The sequence below is a fragment of the Tupaia chinensis genome, unplaced genomic scaffold (genome assembly GCF_000334495.1).
Source record: "Tupaia chinensis unplaced genomic scaffold, TupChi_1.0 Scaffold146907_1, whole genome shotgun sequence".
NCBI classification, from domain to species: domain Eukaryota; kingdom Metazoa; phylum Chordata; class Mammalia; order Scandentia; family Tupaiidae; genus Tupaia; species Tupaia belangeri.
The window spans coordinates 3,038,061-3,057,582 of NW_006206760.1; the positions used below are offsets into that span (position 1 = coordinate 3,038,061).

The window sequence follows — 19,522 nt, forward strand, 5'->3', positions numbered from 1 at the left end:
CTTTCAAAACGCAAAAAAAAAAAAAAAAAAATTCTAAATTAATCAGGAAGTTTCATTTTTCACATCACTGCAGTGTACGTGATTGAACACTTGTTAAGCTGTGTGTGTATACACACGAAGGCAGTAGTAGGTGAAAATAAATAAATATGCATCTGTGTCTATGAGTATGCAAATATATAAACATAAAAGTTTGCCATCAAAACCTGTTTCTATGATACTTTTTAAGAAAATTCATCAACAGTAAAAAAAAATTAGGATGGTTCGAATGACAGATGACAGATTGGAAATAATACAACCGAAAATAACCGTACGCCAACACAAAGACACACACTCAAGCGGTGGCCCCGGCTTCCTGCTGGCCTCTCCTCCCATTTAGCACATGCTCCCTGCAGTGTGAGCTCCCCGGGAAGACGAACAACACTGAACGTGGCATGCGGGTGCGCTCACCTCTTCGGCACAGTATTTCCGCTCTGTTCCCCACTGGAATTATGTTTTAGGTACTTAAAAAAGTTGGGCGAGGAGGCGGAGGGGTTAAGACGAGGTGGAGTAGCAGGAGCTGAAGACTGACCTGAGCCACTCTTAGCCTCGCCCACGCCCACGGGTGGCTGGTCCACGCTAAATGACAATTAGAGAAAGCATGGGGGGATTAGAGGGGGAAGGGAGACTGACGGGGAAGCATGGAGAAACCAGAGGGAAAGGAGCAGGTGTCTGGGCCTCGTTATTTCCTTTTGAAGTCACAGCGAGAGCACTTCTTTCCATCCCTCCTCCTCATCTCTGCTCTCTCGCCGCCAAAGGGAATTTTCAGGAAAAACCAGAATGTGTCATAGGCGATGACTGATTATTTCCCACTTGCCTATGTTCCCAATAATACTTTTATTTCTATTCCTGTTTTGGGAACTGACAGGGGGAAAAAAATGTAAAAATTAAATTAAAACATAAGCAAAAAAAAAAAAAAATCAATTTAAAAAATACAATTTCCTTTCAAATGAACAATATCCTGCCAGGAATGTCAATGTCTTGCTTCCTATAGATAAACAAGAAAAGACTTTACAAGAAGGGAAGAAAGCCAAGAGGGGCGTGCTATAAAGAGACAGACAGACAGACACGTCCCTATCCCTCTTGTCACTCATGTCTGACATGACTCTTTACAAAATTGCTTTCTTAGGGGAGAAAGGAAAGGCACCAACACCACATCTGGCATGCATGAAACAGCAGGCTTAGCAAGAAAACTAGGATTCTGGACACAACTGCTTCCATTATCACCAAAAGTGCTGGAAAGAGAGGGCTAGGCTTGCAGCGGTTAGGCGGAACAACAGCAGCGTGTAGACAGAGTCTTAAGAAACTTACACAGTTACAGCCAAGCTATGCTTGTCTCTAAAATGTCGCGTTTATTAAGTGTTAGCTTCTGAAGTAGGTCCTGCTTCTGTGATCAGAGTTATCCAGCTGAATTCCAAAGAACCAACAACTATTGTCAATGGCTGAATGAAAAGGAAGCTGAGGGGCTTTACGACATTCTGCAGGATTGTTACTTCTTCCATCGAGACATCTCGAACGCCGCGGCAGAGTCACGCCTGTGTGCAGAGTCCCCATCGTCCATGTATCAACCGCACGACACAGACGCCCGGTGGCTTCTGTGGTTGCCAATCAGAGCAGGGAAGGAACTGTACAGAGGTGTGGCCCTCATATTTAAAAGGTAAGGGATTACAAGACTTCTTTTTTTAAAAATTTTTTTAAAGAGATTTTTGTTACAGGGTGTGTGCATTTGCCAAGGAGGGTGAGAGACAGAAAGCGAGAAATCACCGCGTGGGAGGATGGCAACGCCACAATCCCCTCTATTCCAGTCTCCTCTCAGGATTTTGGACACTCACACGCAAACAACTGGCATAAGTTTCAAGGCTCTGGGTCCAGGACTCAAACCATAGTCAGCCATGTGGGAGTCCAGTGATGTAACCATTAAGCCATCTGCTGGCCCCAAGGGATTATAAGACTTCTAAAGCTTTTTCTTTCGTTTATTCAGTTTTTGGGTTTTGCCATAGGGCACGTGCACTAGCCAGAGAGAGATAGAGAGAAAGACGGTGAGAGAGAAAGTGAGAAATTACCTCCCCAGAGGAGATGGCCATGCTGTAATCCCTTCTCCTCCATCCTCCTCCTGGGACTATGGGCATGCACACAAACATGCCCAGTGTGATTTTAAGCATCCAGGTCCAGGATTTGAACCGTGGTTAGCCATGTGGGACTCTAGCTCTTTAACCACTATGCCACCTGCTGGTCCTCTGTAAAGTTCATTTTTAAAGATAATTCTGTGTCCATTTATAGTCTCTGGCACCTAGAGTAAAATTAATTGCCTTCTCATAATCAGAGTCTTCATAAAGTCCATGGAAAATGTGTCTTATGGAAAAATATGCATATATTTCAAAATTAATTTGCACCAAAATAAACATGGACTTTAATTCTATTTTCTACGAACTTTTTGAAGTCTGTATGTAGTGTTCATCCCTTTTTATAACCAGAAAATTCCCACTATTCATTTGAGCCCAATTATTAAAACTGTAAATATGGAGCCAGCAAGTGGCATAGTGGTCAAGGGCGGTGGGCTCCCACACGGCCGACTGTGGTTCGAGTCCTGAACCTGGTGGCTTGCTTTCTCACTTTCCCTCTTTCTCGCTCTTTCTCTCACTCTGTTCCTCTCTGGTCAAATAAAAATCAATAAATAAAAGTTAAATAAAGTAATTCTTAAAAAAAAAAAAATAGTAAATCCTGCTAGAATAATATAGAATTCTCAAGGTAAAAAGAGATTTTAGAAAATGCCTCTTCCAATTTTGTCATATGGAGAAGTTCCACAAATTTGCCCAGGTCAAACTAGTCTACAACAAAGCTAGGCCCAGAACCCAGGGCTCCTCAGTCCACTGTGACACCCACGTTCCTGTGAGACCCAACACGCCTCTCCTGCTCTGCCTGTGGGGATCACACCGTCCCACTGCAGCTCTTTCCAGGTGAGGATTCATCTGCTTGCCCACTCCCTAGCGCTCCTCAAAGCCCAGAGCCCAGTTCCGAAGTCAGCAGTGTCTCGGACTGCTGGAGGAGTAATTGTTGCGTGCGGTGGCACCATTCTGCTCACACTTACCTGCTTCTGGATGACACTTCTTACTTACACAGTAACAAGTGTGTCCTATTCTACATGTTTATGAAGGGAGCTGGGACGTGTCACTGCTTCAAGCTGTGTCTTAAGTCAACAGGGAAACCCGGCTTGACCTTCTCGTCTACCCAGTAAAGGTACCTGGGACGCACATACCTGGTAGTCAGATATGCCCCCAGCTATTCACACAACAAATCTATGTCTTAAACGAATCTTACTTTCGTTCATGAGGCGTCTCTGTGCTCACTGAGTGATACCTCATAAGCTTCCGTTGAGAGACCCCTGGAGACCCCTGGGCAGGTTCCGGAGGTTGCTGGCAATCCAGAGGGAGGTGACTCAGGGTGTTCGCTCGCCTCCTGAAGGCCTGCTGGGGCGAAAGTGGAGCCGGCTCTGCTGATTGGCCCTCCACGTCACTGGACAGGTCATCTGAGGAGCCAAGGAGCTTGAAGGAGCTCTCCGAGACGGACAGGGCCTCCTTTTCACACACGGATGGCTCCTGGGACCAGACAGACGGCAGATCAGACACAGCTCAGGAGGGTTTGTGGGTTCGTCATTTCTCTAAGCAGGACAAAGGTTTAGTACGGGAGCACATCTGCTGAGGATGTCCCCTAGCGGCCACCAGAGATAAAACAAAGGTGTAGGAAAGACCTGGTGGTCAGACCAGAGGCTTGTTTGCTGGGGAAACGGGGAAACTGCCCAAATGCAAGGGTGAAGGATGTAAGCCATAGAATACTCTGTAGCAAAGCCTTACACAGCTCCCTCGAGGAAAAAGAACTCTTCACTACAGCCTAGGAAAGTATCATGAATGCTGTGTAACTTGGCTCCACCACTGGGTCAGACTGAGCTCTTCGGCTCTGCCCAGTGTGTTCACTCGTTAAACCCACATTTTAAGGCCCTTTCTGAACCTGATCTAATATCAAGATTTAACTTTATAATACTGAGGTTAAAAACGATACCCTTGGGGCCGGCAGTTGGCGTTAACGGCTATGTCTCTGGGCTCCCATGTAGTCAACTGCAGTTTGAGTCTTGGACCCAGTGGCTTAGACTCATGCCAGGTACATGTGCGTGCATGCCCAAGATCCCAAGAGGAAAATGAAGAAGGGATTGCAGCGTGGCCATCCCCCTGGGAGGTGATTTTTTTGCTTTCTGTCTCTCTGTCTCCATCTTTCTGGTGAGCACACACGCCCTATAGCAAAAACCTCTCCAAAAAAGAAAGAAAACAAAAAACAACCCAATACCCTTGGGGCCAGCAGATGGCATGGTAGTTAAGGCACTGGATACCACATGGCTGACTGCAGTTCGAGTTCTGGACCTGGCAGCTTGCTTCCTCACTTTCTTCCCCAATCTCTCTCTTTCTCTCTTTCTCCCTCTCTCTGGTGAGCTCATGTGCCCTATAGCAAATTAAAAAATAATAATAATAAATAAGATTAAATATTAGGTCATTGGGAAAGTCATGACAGATTTCTCTACATTTTTCTATACAAAAATGCACTGTGACCTTTTCAACGACCCAATAACTACTTATTTTTTAATAAGATACCTTTTATTCTTCTTAGAGTTAGACAAATCTTTCTTCAAGTACTTATTACATGATTCAAGGCAAATCCTAACTTCTTCCTGCACTTCGATTCCCTCATCTGTAAAACGGTTTAGTAAAAATGTATCCCACCGGGGTCTAAGAATTAAGCAAGATAACACAACCAAGAGTAGTAAGTACACTGCAAAATACTATATAGATATTACTTGTTATTTTATTAGGTCCCCGACGAATTTGCTGGCTGGGCACTGACAGTACTTTATGGTTGAGTGCTTTCAGGACCCATGCTCTTTCAAAGGAATGAACTACTCCCACTCGCACAGTCTAATGCTTACTGAGCGTAGGACTGGGTTGGTCGATACATTTTTTTTTTTTTTTGGAGATGTTTTTGCTATAGGGCACATGCACTCGCCAGAAAGAGAGACAGAAAACGAGAAATCACCCCCCAGCGGGGGATGGCCACACTGCAATCCCTTCTCCTCCATTCTCCTCTCAGGATCTTGGGCACGCACGCACACACGCCTGGAGTGAGTTTAAGCCACCGGGTCCAGGACTCGAACTGCAGTCGACTCCCTGAGAGTCCAGTGACATAGCCATTACGCCAACTGCTGGTCCCGCCATCAGCATTTTTAAATAAAACAGAAAATACTTGCAGGTCTGGCATTTTGTTCACAGTAAACGGTTTTGTAAGCTTTTACTGGAGTGTCCGAACACGTGTGAGTTTGTGAACTAGGTCACAACTGTGCTTCTGACTGTCGTTTATGGACTAAACGCTTTGAAAAGCTACACGTCTAGGAGAGACCGCAGAAGGATTGAAACATGCCTGTGGTAAGGAGCTGGCCACCACAAAAATTCTCTCTTGCTTACATCAGAGCGTGCTCCGACGGCAGAAGGGAAAGCGGGCCTCTCAGAACGAGACCCCAAACCCACTTCTTGGTAGTTATCAAGTCAAACTAACCAGGTTTAAATATGCTTAAGCATCTGGAAAGTGACGTTAAAACAAAAACCTAGCCACAGATTTATTACCAAAGAGAATTGATAGCCAATTCATTATCACAAAGCTATGCATGGTGCCATAGGGTGAAGGTAAATTGCTTATTTAAAAAAAAAAGAAAGTCATGTTTCATGAGGATCATAGCGCCAGCTAGCGGATAGTTTCCGAAATTTAAGCTGCCTACTTTTCTGATTACACAGTCCCATTTTTGAGATTTTTTTCCCTGAATTTAATTACTTTTATTACTAGAAAATCTACTTGGGAAAGAAACTTGTGCATCGTAATAAAGGAGGCTTGGGTCGTCTAGAATTGGGATCCCCTTTCCTTGTTGAATGGTCCCCCCTCTTCACGTCAGACGTTCGCGCTGCAGAAGAACTGTACGAGAAGCCCTCTGCCTACAGCAAGAATTCTGGAAGCATTGCACTTTTTATGTGTGGAGGTATGAGGCTTCTTCTTATTCTTTCTGAGAAGGTCCTGCAGGCAGAAGATCAGCGGGAGCTATCTGTTAGCCTCTGCAAAGAGAAATGTGCTTACTTTGCTGGTGTTACTTAAAGTACTAGACGCAGAGCTGTCCAGATCCACGCTGGCAGAAGGTTCCTGCAGCCCTCGGGCCTTATTACCCTACAGAAACAAAAAGCAGTTGAGTTATGACCTTGAGGCTTTTGCAAAGGCATCAGCACCTTGATTCATTTAAAGCAGCTCAGGAAAAAAGGAACGGACTGAGAAACGCTGCGTGTGCATTACGACAGTTGACATTTCTGTCCTTGTTTTGCTTTATTCTTTTAAAAAATATATATAAGACACCAATCTAAATGTTCCAAAACACCTCGGGTCATTTGGCAGGGGTAGCAGGCAGGAAGAAGCGACAATCTGTTAGGAAGAAAAGCTCGTGCTTAAGCTAGCGACACCGCAGCTCTCTCCTGCATCACGAGGCGCCGAAACCAGCCAGCTCTGTGTCCCTCGAACCATGTGCAAGCCTTCTGGAAGCTCTCAAATGCAGACCCTTGCAAAACCAGCTCGGTACCTTTGATGTTTCTGAGGAGTTTGCAGAGCATGCTGCAAACTCCTCAGAAACATCTTCCAACAAAGAAAATATAACTTAAAAAAATTTTTAAAAAGCACATGTTTCAAAGCCAGAGTGTCATAAAATCAGAAAGAGCCATAGGAAGATACTAGGAGTTCCAGAAAGGTGTGAGACCTCGGCAAAAAGCAAAAAGTTAATTCTGATTTCTTAGAAGTCCACCAGGGCTACTGATGGGACGTGGTATTTCTTTTTGTACAGAATTAGCTAATTTAAATTTATTTATTTATTTATTTATTTATTTAAATTTGACCAGAGAGGGACAGAGTGAGAGAGAAAGTAAGCTGCCAGGTCTGGGACTCAAACGCCGGCAGGTGGCATGGCGGGTAAGGGCACTGGACTCCCCCATGGCCCACCGGGGTTCGAGTCCCAGACCTGGGAGTGTGTTCTTGTCTCCCGGTGTCACCAGGGACTCAAAATGCCAGTGAGTGTTACCTGCTGTTGTTCGGTGTCTCTAATTTCTGCTCGTTAGGGGAACTGGTCAACAGATAACAGTTTCATGAGATATAATACAAGAAAGTAGAGTTTTTTTTTTTTTTAAAAAAAAGAACCCTAGACCAAGTTAAAAATAATTTTAATGTACATAATATTGTTCTAAGACCAAAAAGAAGCAAAGATGATTTTGATGACCTTTAAACTTTACAATGAACATGGAAATAAAAACAGAAAAGGATCTTAGGCTCTCCAAAATAAAAAATAAAAACAATTTAACTTAAATCAGGAGAAATTATACTACTTACCCGAGACAAAATACTTTCTAAAGACTCTGTTAAAGATCGCTTTGCTTTGTTTTTCAACATATCTAGCCGAAATCGCGTGGCACTGGGTGCCAATTCACTTCCAATATTCTCTGGTGCAATCTGCGATGCCTAGAAAAAAATGAAACAATGAGAAGATACATCAATTATCATTTTTTAAGACACTGGGCCTTCGTGCTGACTCTGTGTTCTCATCTCAGCTGTGACTTAGCGGCAAGTCCAGGAAACAGCTCTGTCTTCCACAGTTGCTTTTACTCTCCCAAACGAAATCAGAAAATGTGCTTTGAAATGAATCAGTAAAGGCAGTGCGGAAATCAGGCTCTGCCCCGGGTCAGAGAGTGGCCGTTCATGAACACGGGTGTCTTACTTCATCCGAGCCTTGATTTCCTTTTGCCTTAATTTCCTTTTCAGTCACTTGAGATCAATGAGATCTAATCACAACACTGGGTTGTGAGATTAAAAGAAGTGACATATAGAGGCCAGCAGGTGGCGTGGTGGTTAAGGGCATTGGACTCCCACATGGCTGACTCACAGTTCAAGTCCTGGACCTGGGGAAAAAAAAAAAAAAAGTCCTGGTCCTGGTGGCTGTTTTCTCTTTCTCTTTCTCTCTCTCACTTGGTCCCTCTCTGGTCAAATTAAAATAAATAAATAAGGAAGGATCCACTCAGTATTTTTCTAATTTATAGAAAATTATTCCCCTGACAGCTCCCCACCACTGTCCTTTAGTCTTCGAACTGACAGAAGCTCAGTACTGGGATGAGTGTTCAGTGCCCACTGGCCTCCTTTGAAGGCCGGTGGCCAGAGAAGTTCTTTGTCAAAGCCACGGTCTCACCTCTGCCTACCTCTAGGCCCTAACACACTTCCAAAGGCCATGGGAATGTTAAGGTCCAACAACAAGGTAAAGAAATCCACGTGGTGAAAGTCTCAGACCATAGAAACTGCAAGCAGGGGGCCAGTAGGTGGCGTGGTGGTTAAGGGCACTGGATTCCCACATGGCCGACCATAGTTCAAGTCCCGGACCTGGTGGCTTGCTTTCTTCCTCACCCTCTCTTTCTCTCTCTCACCCTGTACCTCACTGGTCAAATATAAATAAATAAATAAATAAATAAATTTTAAAAATCAGGTAAAAGAATTTTTTAAAAAAAAAAAAAAAAAAAGAAAATGCAAGCAGGAAAATACTGGTGCGTTCCAAAGCGACATCAGATTAATTGACTAAGTAGCTGCTGCTCCGAAAACCCTGCTCCTCAGAGCCCATCAGGGTGTCCAGGCGGGGGACGCCGAGTGCATCTAGAGATCAGGTCAACTCCCTTACAGACGCAGGCAGGAGGCTTCTGGGTCACAGAACGTTTAGAATCCCCTAGCGAAAGTACCGTCAGGACGCCAGTTGTGCCTGAGAAGTTCAGTCTCTTACATCAAATTCTTGGTGTTTTTAAAACAGGAGGAAAAAACCACATTCTTAATGCATTTATCCATTGAACGACTCTATGCCCAAATCATAAAGGTATTACTCAGGTCCATAAAAACAGAGTGAGTGCTTAGGTTAAAATTTTCCATGCGCCATAAATGCTTCCCTTTTCTAGAAGTTCTCCGTGACTATGAAATGATCGAACAAGTCAGACTCAGGGAAAAAAACGTTAAGAGAAAAATACTATTAGTGGCACCAAAAGAGGGAGAAAAGAAGTAGAACAGGGGCAAGAAAGAGGCTGAGAGGGGGACTGTGGGATTAACTGAAACCTCAGAGTGGGCGGCCTACCAGGTGAGCAGGAGGGCACAGAACCCAGACAGCCTGCAGGCTACACCTGGGAAGGGAGGAAGAGGAAGCAGGAGCCTGAATCATGGTACCACACTGCATTAGGGTCACTGTGAGGACACCCTGGGGTCAGCTGGTGAGATGAAGAACACCATGGTGGACACCGTACCTGGGCGCTCTGAGTTCAGGAAAGAGAGCTGGTGAGTGTGCCCCCGAGCAGAACCGCACACTCGGGATACCAGATGACGAAGGCCCTGCCAGGGCAGCGGGGCGAGGGGGCGCGCATGCCAGGGAGCAGTGAGGTGCCCTGGGACAAGCATTCAGGAAGGGTTTGCAAAAAGAAGGACAGTGCGCTTTGGAAGACTAAGGAAACCGAATGCCTTTCACTCAATTTCCTCTGTATTTCCTGGCCGAGGAAACAAAATGTATGTAGTTTGAAGTTACTGACAGAAATGCCTTAGTAGGAACCGACTTACATGGAGTCGAAGACACAGAAAAATGGTCTCTAGCACCAAGTAAACCCAACCCGGGACAAGAAGTTCCTCAGAGGCAGAGCTGTGCAAGTAGCCCAGCTTCTGACACGGCACCCCACAACCAGAAAATCTAAATACAGCTATGGACAGTGGAGGGCGGGAGGGAGACGCTGTCCTCCCTCTTACATAAAACAGGAGGAATGAAAGTCCCAATGTGAACGCACATAAACCACACTGCCCGACGTACTGCCCGACGCGTATCTGCTTTGTTAGTGGCACGGCCGACATTCATGTGGCATCTGTATTTTTTTGTTTGTTTGTTTAAGAGAGATTTTTACTATAGGGTGCTGGAGGGACAGAAAGCCAATCGCAGAAAGGATAGCCGTGCTGTGATCCCCTCTCCTCCATTCTCCTCTCGGGATCTTGGGCATGCACGCACACGTGTCCAGCGTGAGTTTTAAGACGCCAGGTCCAGGACTCGAACTAGGGTTGACTGCGTGGGAGTCCAGCGACGTAACTGTTACACCATCTGCTAGTCCCAGCATCAATGTTATTGAGAACTTTTAGGTACTTGATGTAACGCTGAATGCAAACGTAATGTCGTTCCCATTTTATGAGGGATGAACGGGGTGACAGTGGCTGCTCTCGGCAGGTCCTGCAGCTAGCTGTCCTGGCAGCGTGAACCCGATTCCTGGTGCCCTACGTCAAGCCCCTTGTCAGAGCAACAGCCCCACCCCCTCCATGACACAGAAACCTAATCTTGAAATCTCTCTACGTGTGCAACAAATAAAAAGAAAACACAGGGAGAAAAGGGTTCAGAGCTCCGGCACATTCTCAAGACTTTGTGTCCACGGTAGAAGACAAAAATGCCATACCTGTTTCATCTCCCCAACGTGGACGTGTTCTTTCTGCTTCTCTTCATATAAACATCTCAGAAAAGAAATAATCAACTCATTCTCTCGCTGCTCATTTCTGGGTCTCAGTTTCTTTTTTTCAAAAAGAAATCAGAAAGAGGATATATGATGTCAGTGGTTAAAGGTCAACATAATCACTAAACTCCCCCTTTCCAGAAATGCCAAGTTCCCATCTACCAAGAGTGCTTCTACCTAGCCACGCCACTAGGGGGCACCAAAGGTCCTCAAGGTGGAGATAAGTTTTAACCGTCAATGAATGGGCTAGACTTAACTTTCCATCTTATGCCTTCATACCTCAAATAATTGTCTTTTGTTTCTTTTAATTACTTGTCAGAGGGCATGTGAGTTCATCAGAGAAAGAGAGAATGAGAATGCCCCCCAACGGAGCATGAGCATATCACAATCCCTTCCACTCAATGTCTCCATCCTCTCAAACTTCCGGGCACGTATATGCACCCAGGGTGCCTTCAAGTTCCGGGGCCAGGATTTGAACCACCACTGGGCATACAGGATCCCATTCCATAAACTTCTTTTTCTTTTGGAGAGGTTTTTGCTATAGGGTGCGAGTGCTCGCCAGAAAGACAGAGAGAGACAGAGAGACAGAAAGTGAGAAATCACCCCCCGAGTGGGAATGGCCACGCTGCAATCCCTTCTCCTCCATTCTCCTCTCGGGATCTTGGGCGCGCACGCACACGTGCCTGGTGTGAGTTTAAGTCACCGGGTCTGGGACTCGAACCACAGTCGACTACATGGGAGTCCAGCAACATCGCCATTACACCAACTGCTGGTCCTGCATTCCATAAACTTCTAAAAGCTATGGGCCCAGCCCCTAAAATACATTTTTAACATCAGACAGAGGCATAGTCCAGTTATTTAAGAAACAAGTAGTTTTTAAAACAGAAGGAAAAGAGCCAGCCAGTGGTGTGGTGATTGAGGCTGCTGGATCCCACATGGCTGACCACAGTTCAAGTCCCAGACCCGGAGGCTGGAAACTCATACCAGATGTGTGTGTCTATGTGCCCAAAATCCCAGGAGGAGAATGGAGGAGACGGGACTGCAGCATGGCCATTCAACTCTGTGGGGGTGATTTCTCACTTTCTCTCTCACTGTCTCTCCTATAAGGGCATACTCCCTATGGCAAGAATATTAAAAAAAAAAAAAAGTCAAGATGTGATAAGTCAATCAATGATAACATATCTGAGTCTAGATCAACTGGCAACCTTCCTCCCCAACTAACCAAGGAGCCGTGACTTAGCCCCAAATGTTAAAGGCATTACAAGCAAAGGTGACAGGAACCCAGAACTTCTGGAATCCCCTCTCTTAAAGGAAACGCTCATTTTGATGGGTAGGCTGTTCCTGTGAGTTGAGGAAAAGTTGGTAAATGACTAGACCGATTTGTTTCATTTTTTTAAAGAATTATTTAACTTTATTTATTTCTTTTAATTTGACCAGAGAGGGACAGAGAGACAGAGAGAGACAAAATGAAAAAGCAAGCCACCAGCTCTGGGACTAGAACCGCGGTCAACCACGTGGGAGTCCAATGCCCTTAACCACCATGCCACCTGCAGACCCCGAAAGGTCTATTTTTATTGAGGATCTCCTATTCTTTCAAGTTGCAGATTTAAGTATTAAATGTTTTAGATGCTGGAGCACCTGAACTTTAGGCTATGAATCTTGATGCTACATAATGTTATGTATTAAATGCAACACGCAGATTTTTCTAGACCGTTTCTGTGAGATCCTCACAAAAGGAAAATGGTGGTTAAGTGCTCTAACCCCAACTCTACACAGCTAGATCCAGAAAAGGTCATGAACACGCTAAGTCTAAAATTCGATGCAAGAACAGGAATGTTCTCATCGCTGGTGGGAGTTACGAAACGATCCAGCCACTTGGAAGACAGTCTGGCGATTTCTTGTAAACTAAACAAACATACTCTTACCACACGACCAGTAATCACACTCCTTGGTGTTTACCCAAATGAGTTAAAAACTTACGCCCACAACAAAAACCTACATACAACTGTTTATGGCAGTTTTATTCCTAATTGCCCAAACTTGAAAGTAACCAAGATGTCTTTCAGTAGGTGACTGGGTAAACAAACTGTGGAAATTCTATCAAGTTGAATATTATTCAGCAATAGAAAGAAATGCATACTCGAGCCATGAACAGACAGAGAGGAAACCTTAGGTACTTATTGGTAAATGAAAGAAGCCAATTTGAAAAGGTTACAATGGTGGGGACCAGCAGTTAGCGTAATGGCTATGTCGCTGAACTATGTAGTCGACCACAGTTAGAGCTCTGGACCCAGTGGCTTAAACTCATACTGGGTGTGTGTGTGCATGTCCAGGATCCCAAGAGGAGAATGGAGGAGAAGGGATTGCGGCATGGCCATCCCTCCTGGGGGGTGATTTCTTGCTTTCTGTCTCTCTGTCTCTGTCTGTCTAGCGAGTGCACGCGCCCTAAAGCAAAATTCTCTCCATTAAAAAAAAAAAAAAAAGTTACAATGCTGTAAGATTTCAACTATATGACATGCTGGAAAAGGCAAAGCTATGGAGCCAAAACAAAAGTTCCAGAAAAGAGAAAGAGACAGAAACTAGAGGTCTCCGAGCAGATGCAGGTCTAAGAGCTGACCCCGTTCCTTCTCCTCCTGTGAACCCAAACAGGAAGGTCCCTGGTTCAGCTCCCAGAGCACATCTGTACCTGCAGGGCCCACGTGCACACCTGGAATCTGGATGGCTGTGGGGATGGGATCATGGCATGAAGACCCTGCTGGGGATGCCTGACCCCTCATTATTCTCACTCTCTCTCTCGTGGAAGAAATGAATAAATAAATGTTTCAAAAAAGAGCAAGAGTCCTTTTTTGGTGATCAGGGCAACCAACAGGTTGCAGAGATTTAGACGTTCACAGGAGCCCAGGACAGTCACTGCGTGCTTGGGGCAGGGGGAGTCTCGGAACCACATCCACGAGGAACTTCTCACAGCAGCAGAAGACTTCCTATGCATCGCCTATCGTGACTCATTTCTCTGTTTTAGAAAAACCTACATGGTGCTGTCTAAATAAAAAATAAGGAGCTAGGGAGGCTGGCCGGTGGCTTGGTGGTTAAAGGCGCTGGACTCCCACATAGATGTCCACAGTTCGAGTCTCAGACCTAGCAGTTTGATCTCTCACTTTCTCTCTCTCTCTCTTTCTCTCTCCGATCAAACTGAAAACTAACAATAATAATAAATAAAGTTAAACAAAGCAATTATTAAAGAAGAAGGAGGAGGAGGAGGGGCCAGCAGGTGGCATGGAGGTTAATACAGCTTGATCCCATATGGCCAACTGTGTGGTTCAAGTCCGAACTGGTGGCTTGAAAAACACACCAGGTACATGTGCATGCATGCCCAAAATCCCAAGAAGAGAATGGAGAAGGGACTGTAGCATGGCCATTCCCCTAGGGGGTGGTTTCTTGCTTTTCCTTTCTCTCTCTCTCTGAGTACACATACTGTATAGCAAACTAAAATGAGAGGAAAAAAATGAAAATCCCTATTAGGGAAGGAAGGCACATCTTCCATGCTTGTGAGAAAGAGGCTCCCGGGACCAGCAGTTAGCGTAATGGCTATGTTGCTGGAGTCCCACATAGTCGAATGCAGTTCACGTCCCGGACCCGGTGGCTTAAAACTCACACCAGGTGTGTGTGTGTGTGCGTGCTCAAGATTCCGAGAGGAGAATGGAGGAGAAGGGATTGCGGCGTGGCCATCCTTTCTGGGGATGATTTCTCGCTTTCTGTCTCTATGTCTCTCTCTGCCTTTCCGGCGAGTACACACACCCTATAGCAAAAACCTCTCAAAAAAAAAAAAAAAAAAGCTAGTCCTTTCATTTTTTTGTTCCGAAAGTGCCAAGTCATGGACCATATCCACATGGTCCTTGCCCAGTGAGGAGGAAGAATTTATGATCCTCCAGTTGGTGAACTTATTTAGTGACTCTATTTGTAGCAGCTGCGGGTTGCCCCATGCACCCCAAAAAGAGACTTCTATTTTGTACCGATGGCCTCTCTGCCCTAGAAAAGTGCAGGACACCATGCCCCTGAGCTAAAGCAGGCATGGAATTTTCGATGAGCTCATTAGCAATTGATCAGGAAAGGTTACAGGGTCACAGGCAAGCCAGCAGAGGCGGCATGGTCTCCCCGAGATACCTCGCAGCTAACTGCAGGGACGAGAGCTGGTCTTCAGAGCTGACACAGAAGGCCAGGGTATTCTGTCCTGTTCTGACTTTTTTATTTTTTAGGTTGGATAGATTATGTGGCTCTATGCAGAAAACCTCCCCTCAATTTATTTTCAAAACTGAGAAGTAACAGGACGATGACGTCCAAGTTCAGGCACCAAACACCGTCCTGTCCGACTCCCGTCCTGTCGGGATGAGATCTTGAGTGGGGACAGCCTGGCCACGGTTCCCAGGGAGCAGACTGAGTGTGGCCGACCAAAGTTCAAGTCTTCTGCCTCCTGGGCTGAGGCTCTGGCCCCTTTGCAATGTCCTTTCTCTTATTCTAATATATTTTTTGCTATAGGAGAGGTTTCTCTGTTTTGGTCACTTTACCCTAAAAGCCAAGCCCTGATATTGAGGGTGCAGTTCTGACCTGGCCTCTCTAAGGACGGTGAAAAGCTAAGAGGAGGAGGAGCTGCAGGTCCTGTCCTAAGGCCGTGCCAGCACCGGGCTGGACACATCCGCTGTTTGGTACACACGGCATTTCACAGGAAGACGCTCTCTGTCCTTCCTCCTGCACACGAGAGCTTGTACTATACCTGAACCTCCTCGAAAATCGTGGCTTGCTCCTGGTTGGTTAGTGTGGTCAGGTGCTTTTGCAGTTCAAGTTTGGTTTTAGAAGGATTCATTCCTATGAAGAGAAAAAAAAGGCATATCAAAATACCAGGTAAAAGTTATGGCGGAGTTAACCTCTTTCCTCTGTATTCCCTTCATGTTCTCAACTGACCACCCACTTCTGACTTCCAAGGTTTTACGGAAATTCTTTTTTTTTAATAATTACTTTATTCAACTTTATTTATTTATTCATTTTAATTTGACCAAAAGGGACAGAGTGAAAGAGTGAGAAAGCAAGCTGCCAGGTCCAGGGCTCGAACCATGGTCGTCCATTTGGGAGTCCAGCGCCCTCAACCACCATGCCACCTGCAGGCCCTGTTTTATGGGAATTCTAATCAATAACATCAAACAAAGCTGATATCACTGCCATCGTCTTTAAACTGCACTCTGTAGTAAGCATTACGTTTTGCATCATTTCACTGAAGCCTCCAGATGATCTGATGAAGGGGTGCCATTATCCCCATTTTACGGTTAAGGAAACCAGGTCTGGAGAGCGTATATGATTTCCAAAGACCACCATCTCGGAATCCGACCTAGCTTTGTGTGGTTCCACGTTACTTTCTCCATGTTGGAACACCTCACAATAATCAGAATGCTGTCCTTGAAACCGATACATTTCCATGATGGTTTACATGTAACAGGACAACTTTTTCTTTTTTAAGTTTTTGCCATAGGGCACATGTACTCACAGAGGAGAAAGACGGAGAAAAGAAAAGTGAGAATCACCCCCCTAAGGGGACGATGGCCATGCAGGAATCCCTTCTCCTCCATTCCTTTCCTGGGATTCTGGGTACGCACGCACACGTACACACATCTAGTGCGATTTTCAAGCCATCAGGCCCGGGACTTGAACCACAGAGGGCCAGGTCGGAATCCAGCTGCCTTAACCACCATGCCACACCTCCTGGCCCCAACAACTTTTTCTTAAGGAAAAACTACTACTCGGTTTGAAAACTGACACACATAATTCTCTCACACGTTGGGTGCCCTTAACATAAAACTGACCCAGGTGGCTAACAAGTTTTCTTTCACCACTGCTTGCTTATTAATAGTTTTAAGGCGGGGAAAACAGGTGACATGGTGGTTGAAGCACTAGACTCCCATATGGCTGACCACAGTTCAAGCCCCGGATCCAGCAGCTTGCTTTCTCACTTTCTCTCTCTCTCTCTCTCTCTCTCTCTCTCTCTGGTGAGCACATGTGCCCTATAGCAAATTTAAAATAATAATAATAATTAATAAAATTAAATAACTAAATAAAAAAGAAAAATTGTCTTAAGACTATTTAACATCACAAAGCTTTTATTTTTTTGGAGAGGTTTTCGCTATAGGGTGCGTATGCTCGACAGACAGAGAGAGACAGAGAGACAGAAAGCAAGAAATCACCCCCAGGGGGGATGGTCACGCCGCAATCCGGTCTCCTCCATTCTCCTCTCGGGATCTTGGGCACGCACGCACACGCGTCTGGCGTGAATTCTAAGCCACCGGGTCTGGGACGCAAACTGCGGTCAACTACGTGGGAGTCCAGCGACATAGCCATTATGCTAACTGCTGGTTCCCGACATCACAAAGCATTTTGAAAAAAAGTTAAGAAACAAGGTCATTATATCATTTTAATGCCAGGGCCAGCAGGTAGCTTGGTGGCTGAGGCACTGGACTCCCACATGTCTGACCACGGTGCAAGTCCCAGACCTGAGTTTGCTTTCTCACTTTCGCTTCCTTTCTGTTTCTGTCTCTCTGGTCAAAAGTGAAGAATAATGATAGTAAATAAAATTTTTAAATAAGTGGGACCAACAGGTGATGTAATGGCTACATCGCTGGACTCCCATGTAGTCGACCGCCGTTGAGTCCCAGACCTGGTGGCTTAAACTCACGCCGGGCGTGTGTGCGTGTGTGCGCAAGATCCCGAGAGGAGAATGGAGGAGAAGGGATTGCAGTGTGGCCATCCCCCCCGGGGGGGGTGATTTCTCGCTTTCTGTCTCTGTCTGTCTGGTGAGTGCACACACCCTATAGCAAAAACCTCTCCAAAAAAATAATAATAATAATAAAATAAAATAAAAAGTAAATCTTTAAAAAGTAAGAATAAAAAGTAATTTTGTGCCATTAGAATCTGGTATGTCAAGAAGTTCCTTCCTCATACAGACACAGCTTAGAGCCCACTTTGCCAGTTCTCTGTGTCCAGAGATAAAAGCCACACGTGGGAGAAGATGTAGGATGGGAAGTCTTGCAGGCCCGACTGTCGGGACGAGACCCACGCTGGTTACTTTCCTTCCCCGGCAGCTGCCCCCTCTCCAACAGCCAGTCCCTCTGCTCGTCCTGAGGAGGCCGAGGCAGTGAGCGAGAGAGCAGCGCCAGATGCACCCACGTAACTACAGAAAAACGGAGGAAACCGGTGGGACCAGGGACTTGGAAATCAGGCCTTTTGAGAGATGAGTTTGTTGACGTCCAGGGGAACCAGGCGGCTTGTCTAAGATCAGGCAGCCTATCAGCAGCTGAGCCTGCCCCAGAACAGACAAGGCCACACCGTCTGAATGAGGAGGGCAGAGGTTGCTACTCCAGTGCAAACAGTCACAGCTTCCAGAAAAATCATTGTACTTTTGTTTGTTTGTTTGTTTTTAGAACACGAAAACTCTAAGAGGCTGTCACAAAAATAACCAATATGGCAAGGGACCAGGTGGTGGCATAGCAGGAACAGAACTGGACAGGAGGCCCGGCCTTTCTCCCACACTGAGGCTTTTGGACAAAATGCCAGACAGGATAAGGCTGAGTACTGGGTTCGCGTCCTGGGACCTCCATGACCGTGGTGGTCTTCCAGCAACCTGGCAGCTAATACGAGGCTCCACTGTACTCACTGCTTAAATGTTGGAGCAAAATAGTGTCTAATAAAATAAGAGCGTATATTCTCCACACCCGTGGAGATGTCTCCGACACAGATAGCGGATTTTGGAAATGCTACACTGCTTGATGAAACAGTCACACGGGGGGAACCACCCCAAACCCCAAGAAGACTGAAACGAACTATCAGGTGGTTGGAGAAGTCACGGCGTGTTTTTCTATATTCTAGGCAAAAATGCAGCTTGACTTTTCCGACCCCCTGGATATCCTTCTGACAGTCTTGGGTGAAATCCTGACATGCAGTCTGTTCATTTCAGCGGCTACTGAAGAGCTCTGCCAACCCGTTCCAGCCTGTCTTCAGGACACCTCCAGAGTCATAGGACCTCTTTCTCCATCTCAGAGAGGGTGGTCCCGCTCAGGATCACGCACCTTCCATATGGTATTTTTACATTTTTTTTTTAAGTTCATGTATTTATTCCTTCTGGGTGAGAGAGACACGCAGCAGCCCCAACAGGGTCTCATCGAGCTTGGCTCATGGGCACAGGCCCAGCGTACTCAGGAAGGTCTCCAGGCACAAACCTGGAACCTCCCTGTGTGGGTCAGCCTTCCAGACCACCACCGCCCAGCCCGCGTGGGAATTCTTAGGGTGGTTTTGCAGCAACTTTCCACCTAAAGGCATCTCCTCGGAGGGCCCCATGTGATACTGGGAAGAGGGGCAAAGGAAGAAAGGGGCAGGGTGGACAAAGGTCACCAGAACCGAGGGCATTTGCAAACCGCAATTCCTCCCAGCCTCGTGGTCAGGACAGGAGAGGAAGAGGCCCTCCTTAGGGAACATGCCCACCGATGACGCTGCCCTGCCTGAGGACAATGTGCTCCGAGGCAGAAAGTAAAAAAACCCTCACTTCAACCTTTTCATTTTCATTGAAAATCGAATTCATTCTAGTAATCCCGCAAATGCTCCTCTAACCTGTAAAACAAAGCAAGGAACACCATACGACTGCTCCCCGCAGCTGTGTTCCTCGCACGGTTCAAATGCAGAACTGAGGGACCAGCAGTTAGTGTAATGGCTATGTCGCTGGACTCCCATGTAGTTGACCGCAGTTCGAGTCCCAGACCCAGTGGCTTAAACTCAGGTGTGCGTGCGTGCCCAAGATCCCGAGAGGAGAATGGAGTTCCAGAAGGGATTGC

The 19,522-nt window shown here is 46.0% G+C and overlaps 1 protein-coding gene across 6 annotated transcripts in view; it reads right to left on the reverse strand.

Moving 5' to 3' along the window:
• TBC1D1 (TBC1 domain family member 1) overlaps nt 1-19,522 on the reverse strand; it is a 223,354-nt gene that overhangs the window by 101,065 nt on the left and 102,767 nt on the right. For 4 of the 6 annotated variants that reach the window (XM_006169247.3, XM_006169250.2, XM_027768578.1 and 1 more), the window contains 5 exons: nt 15,427-15,518; nt 10,605-10,715; nt 7,489-7,617; nt 6,202-6,288; nt 3,355-3,632 (listed from right to left, as the gene is read on the reverse strand). In XM_006169247.3, the coding sequence (XP_006169309.1) occupies nt 3,355-3,632; nt 6,202-6,288; nt 7,489-7,617; nt 10,605-10,715; nt 15,427-15,518 (697 nt within the window). Of the gene's footprint in view, nt 1-447; nt 616-3,354; nt 3,633-6,201; nt 6,289-7,488; nt 7,618-10,604; nt 10,716-15,426; nt 15,519-19,522 lie in introns of all 6 variants that reach the window. The other 2 variants (XM_006169252.3, XM_006169248.3) reach the window with 2 other exon arrangements.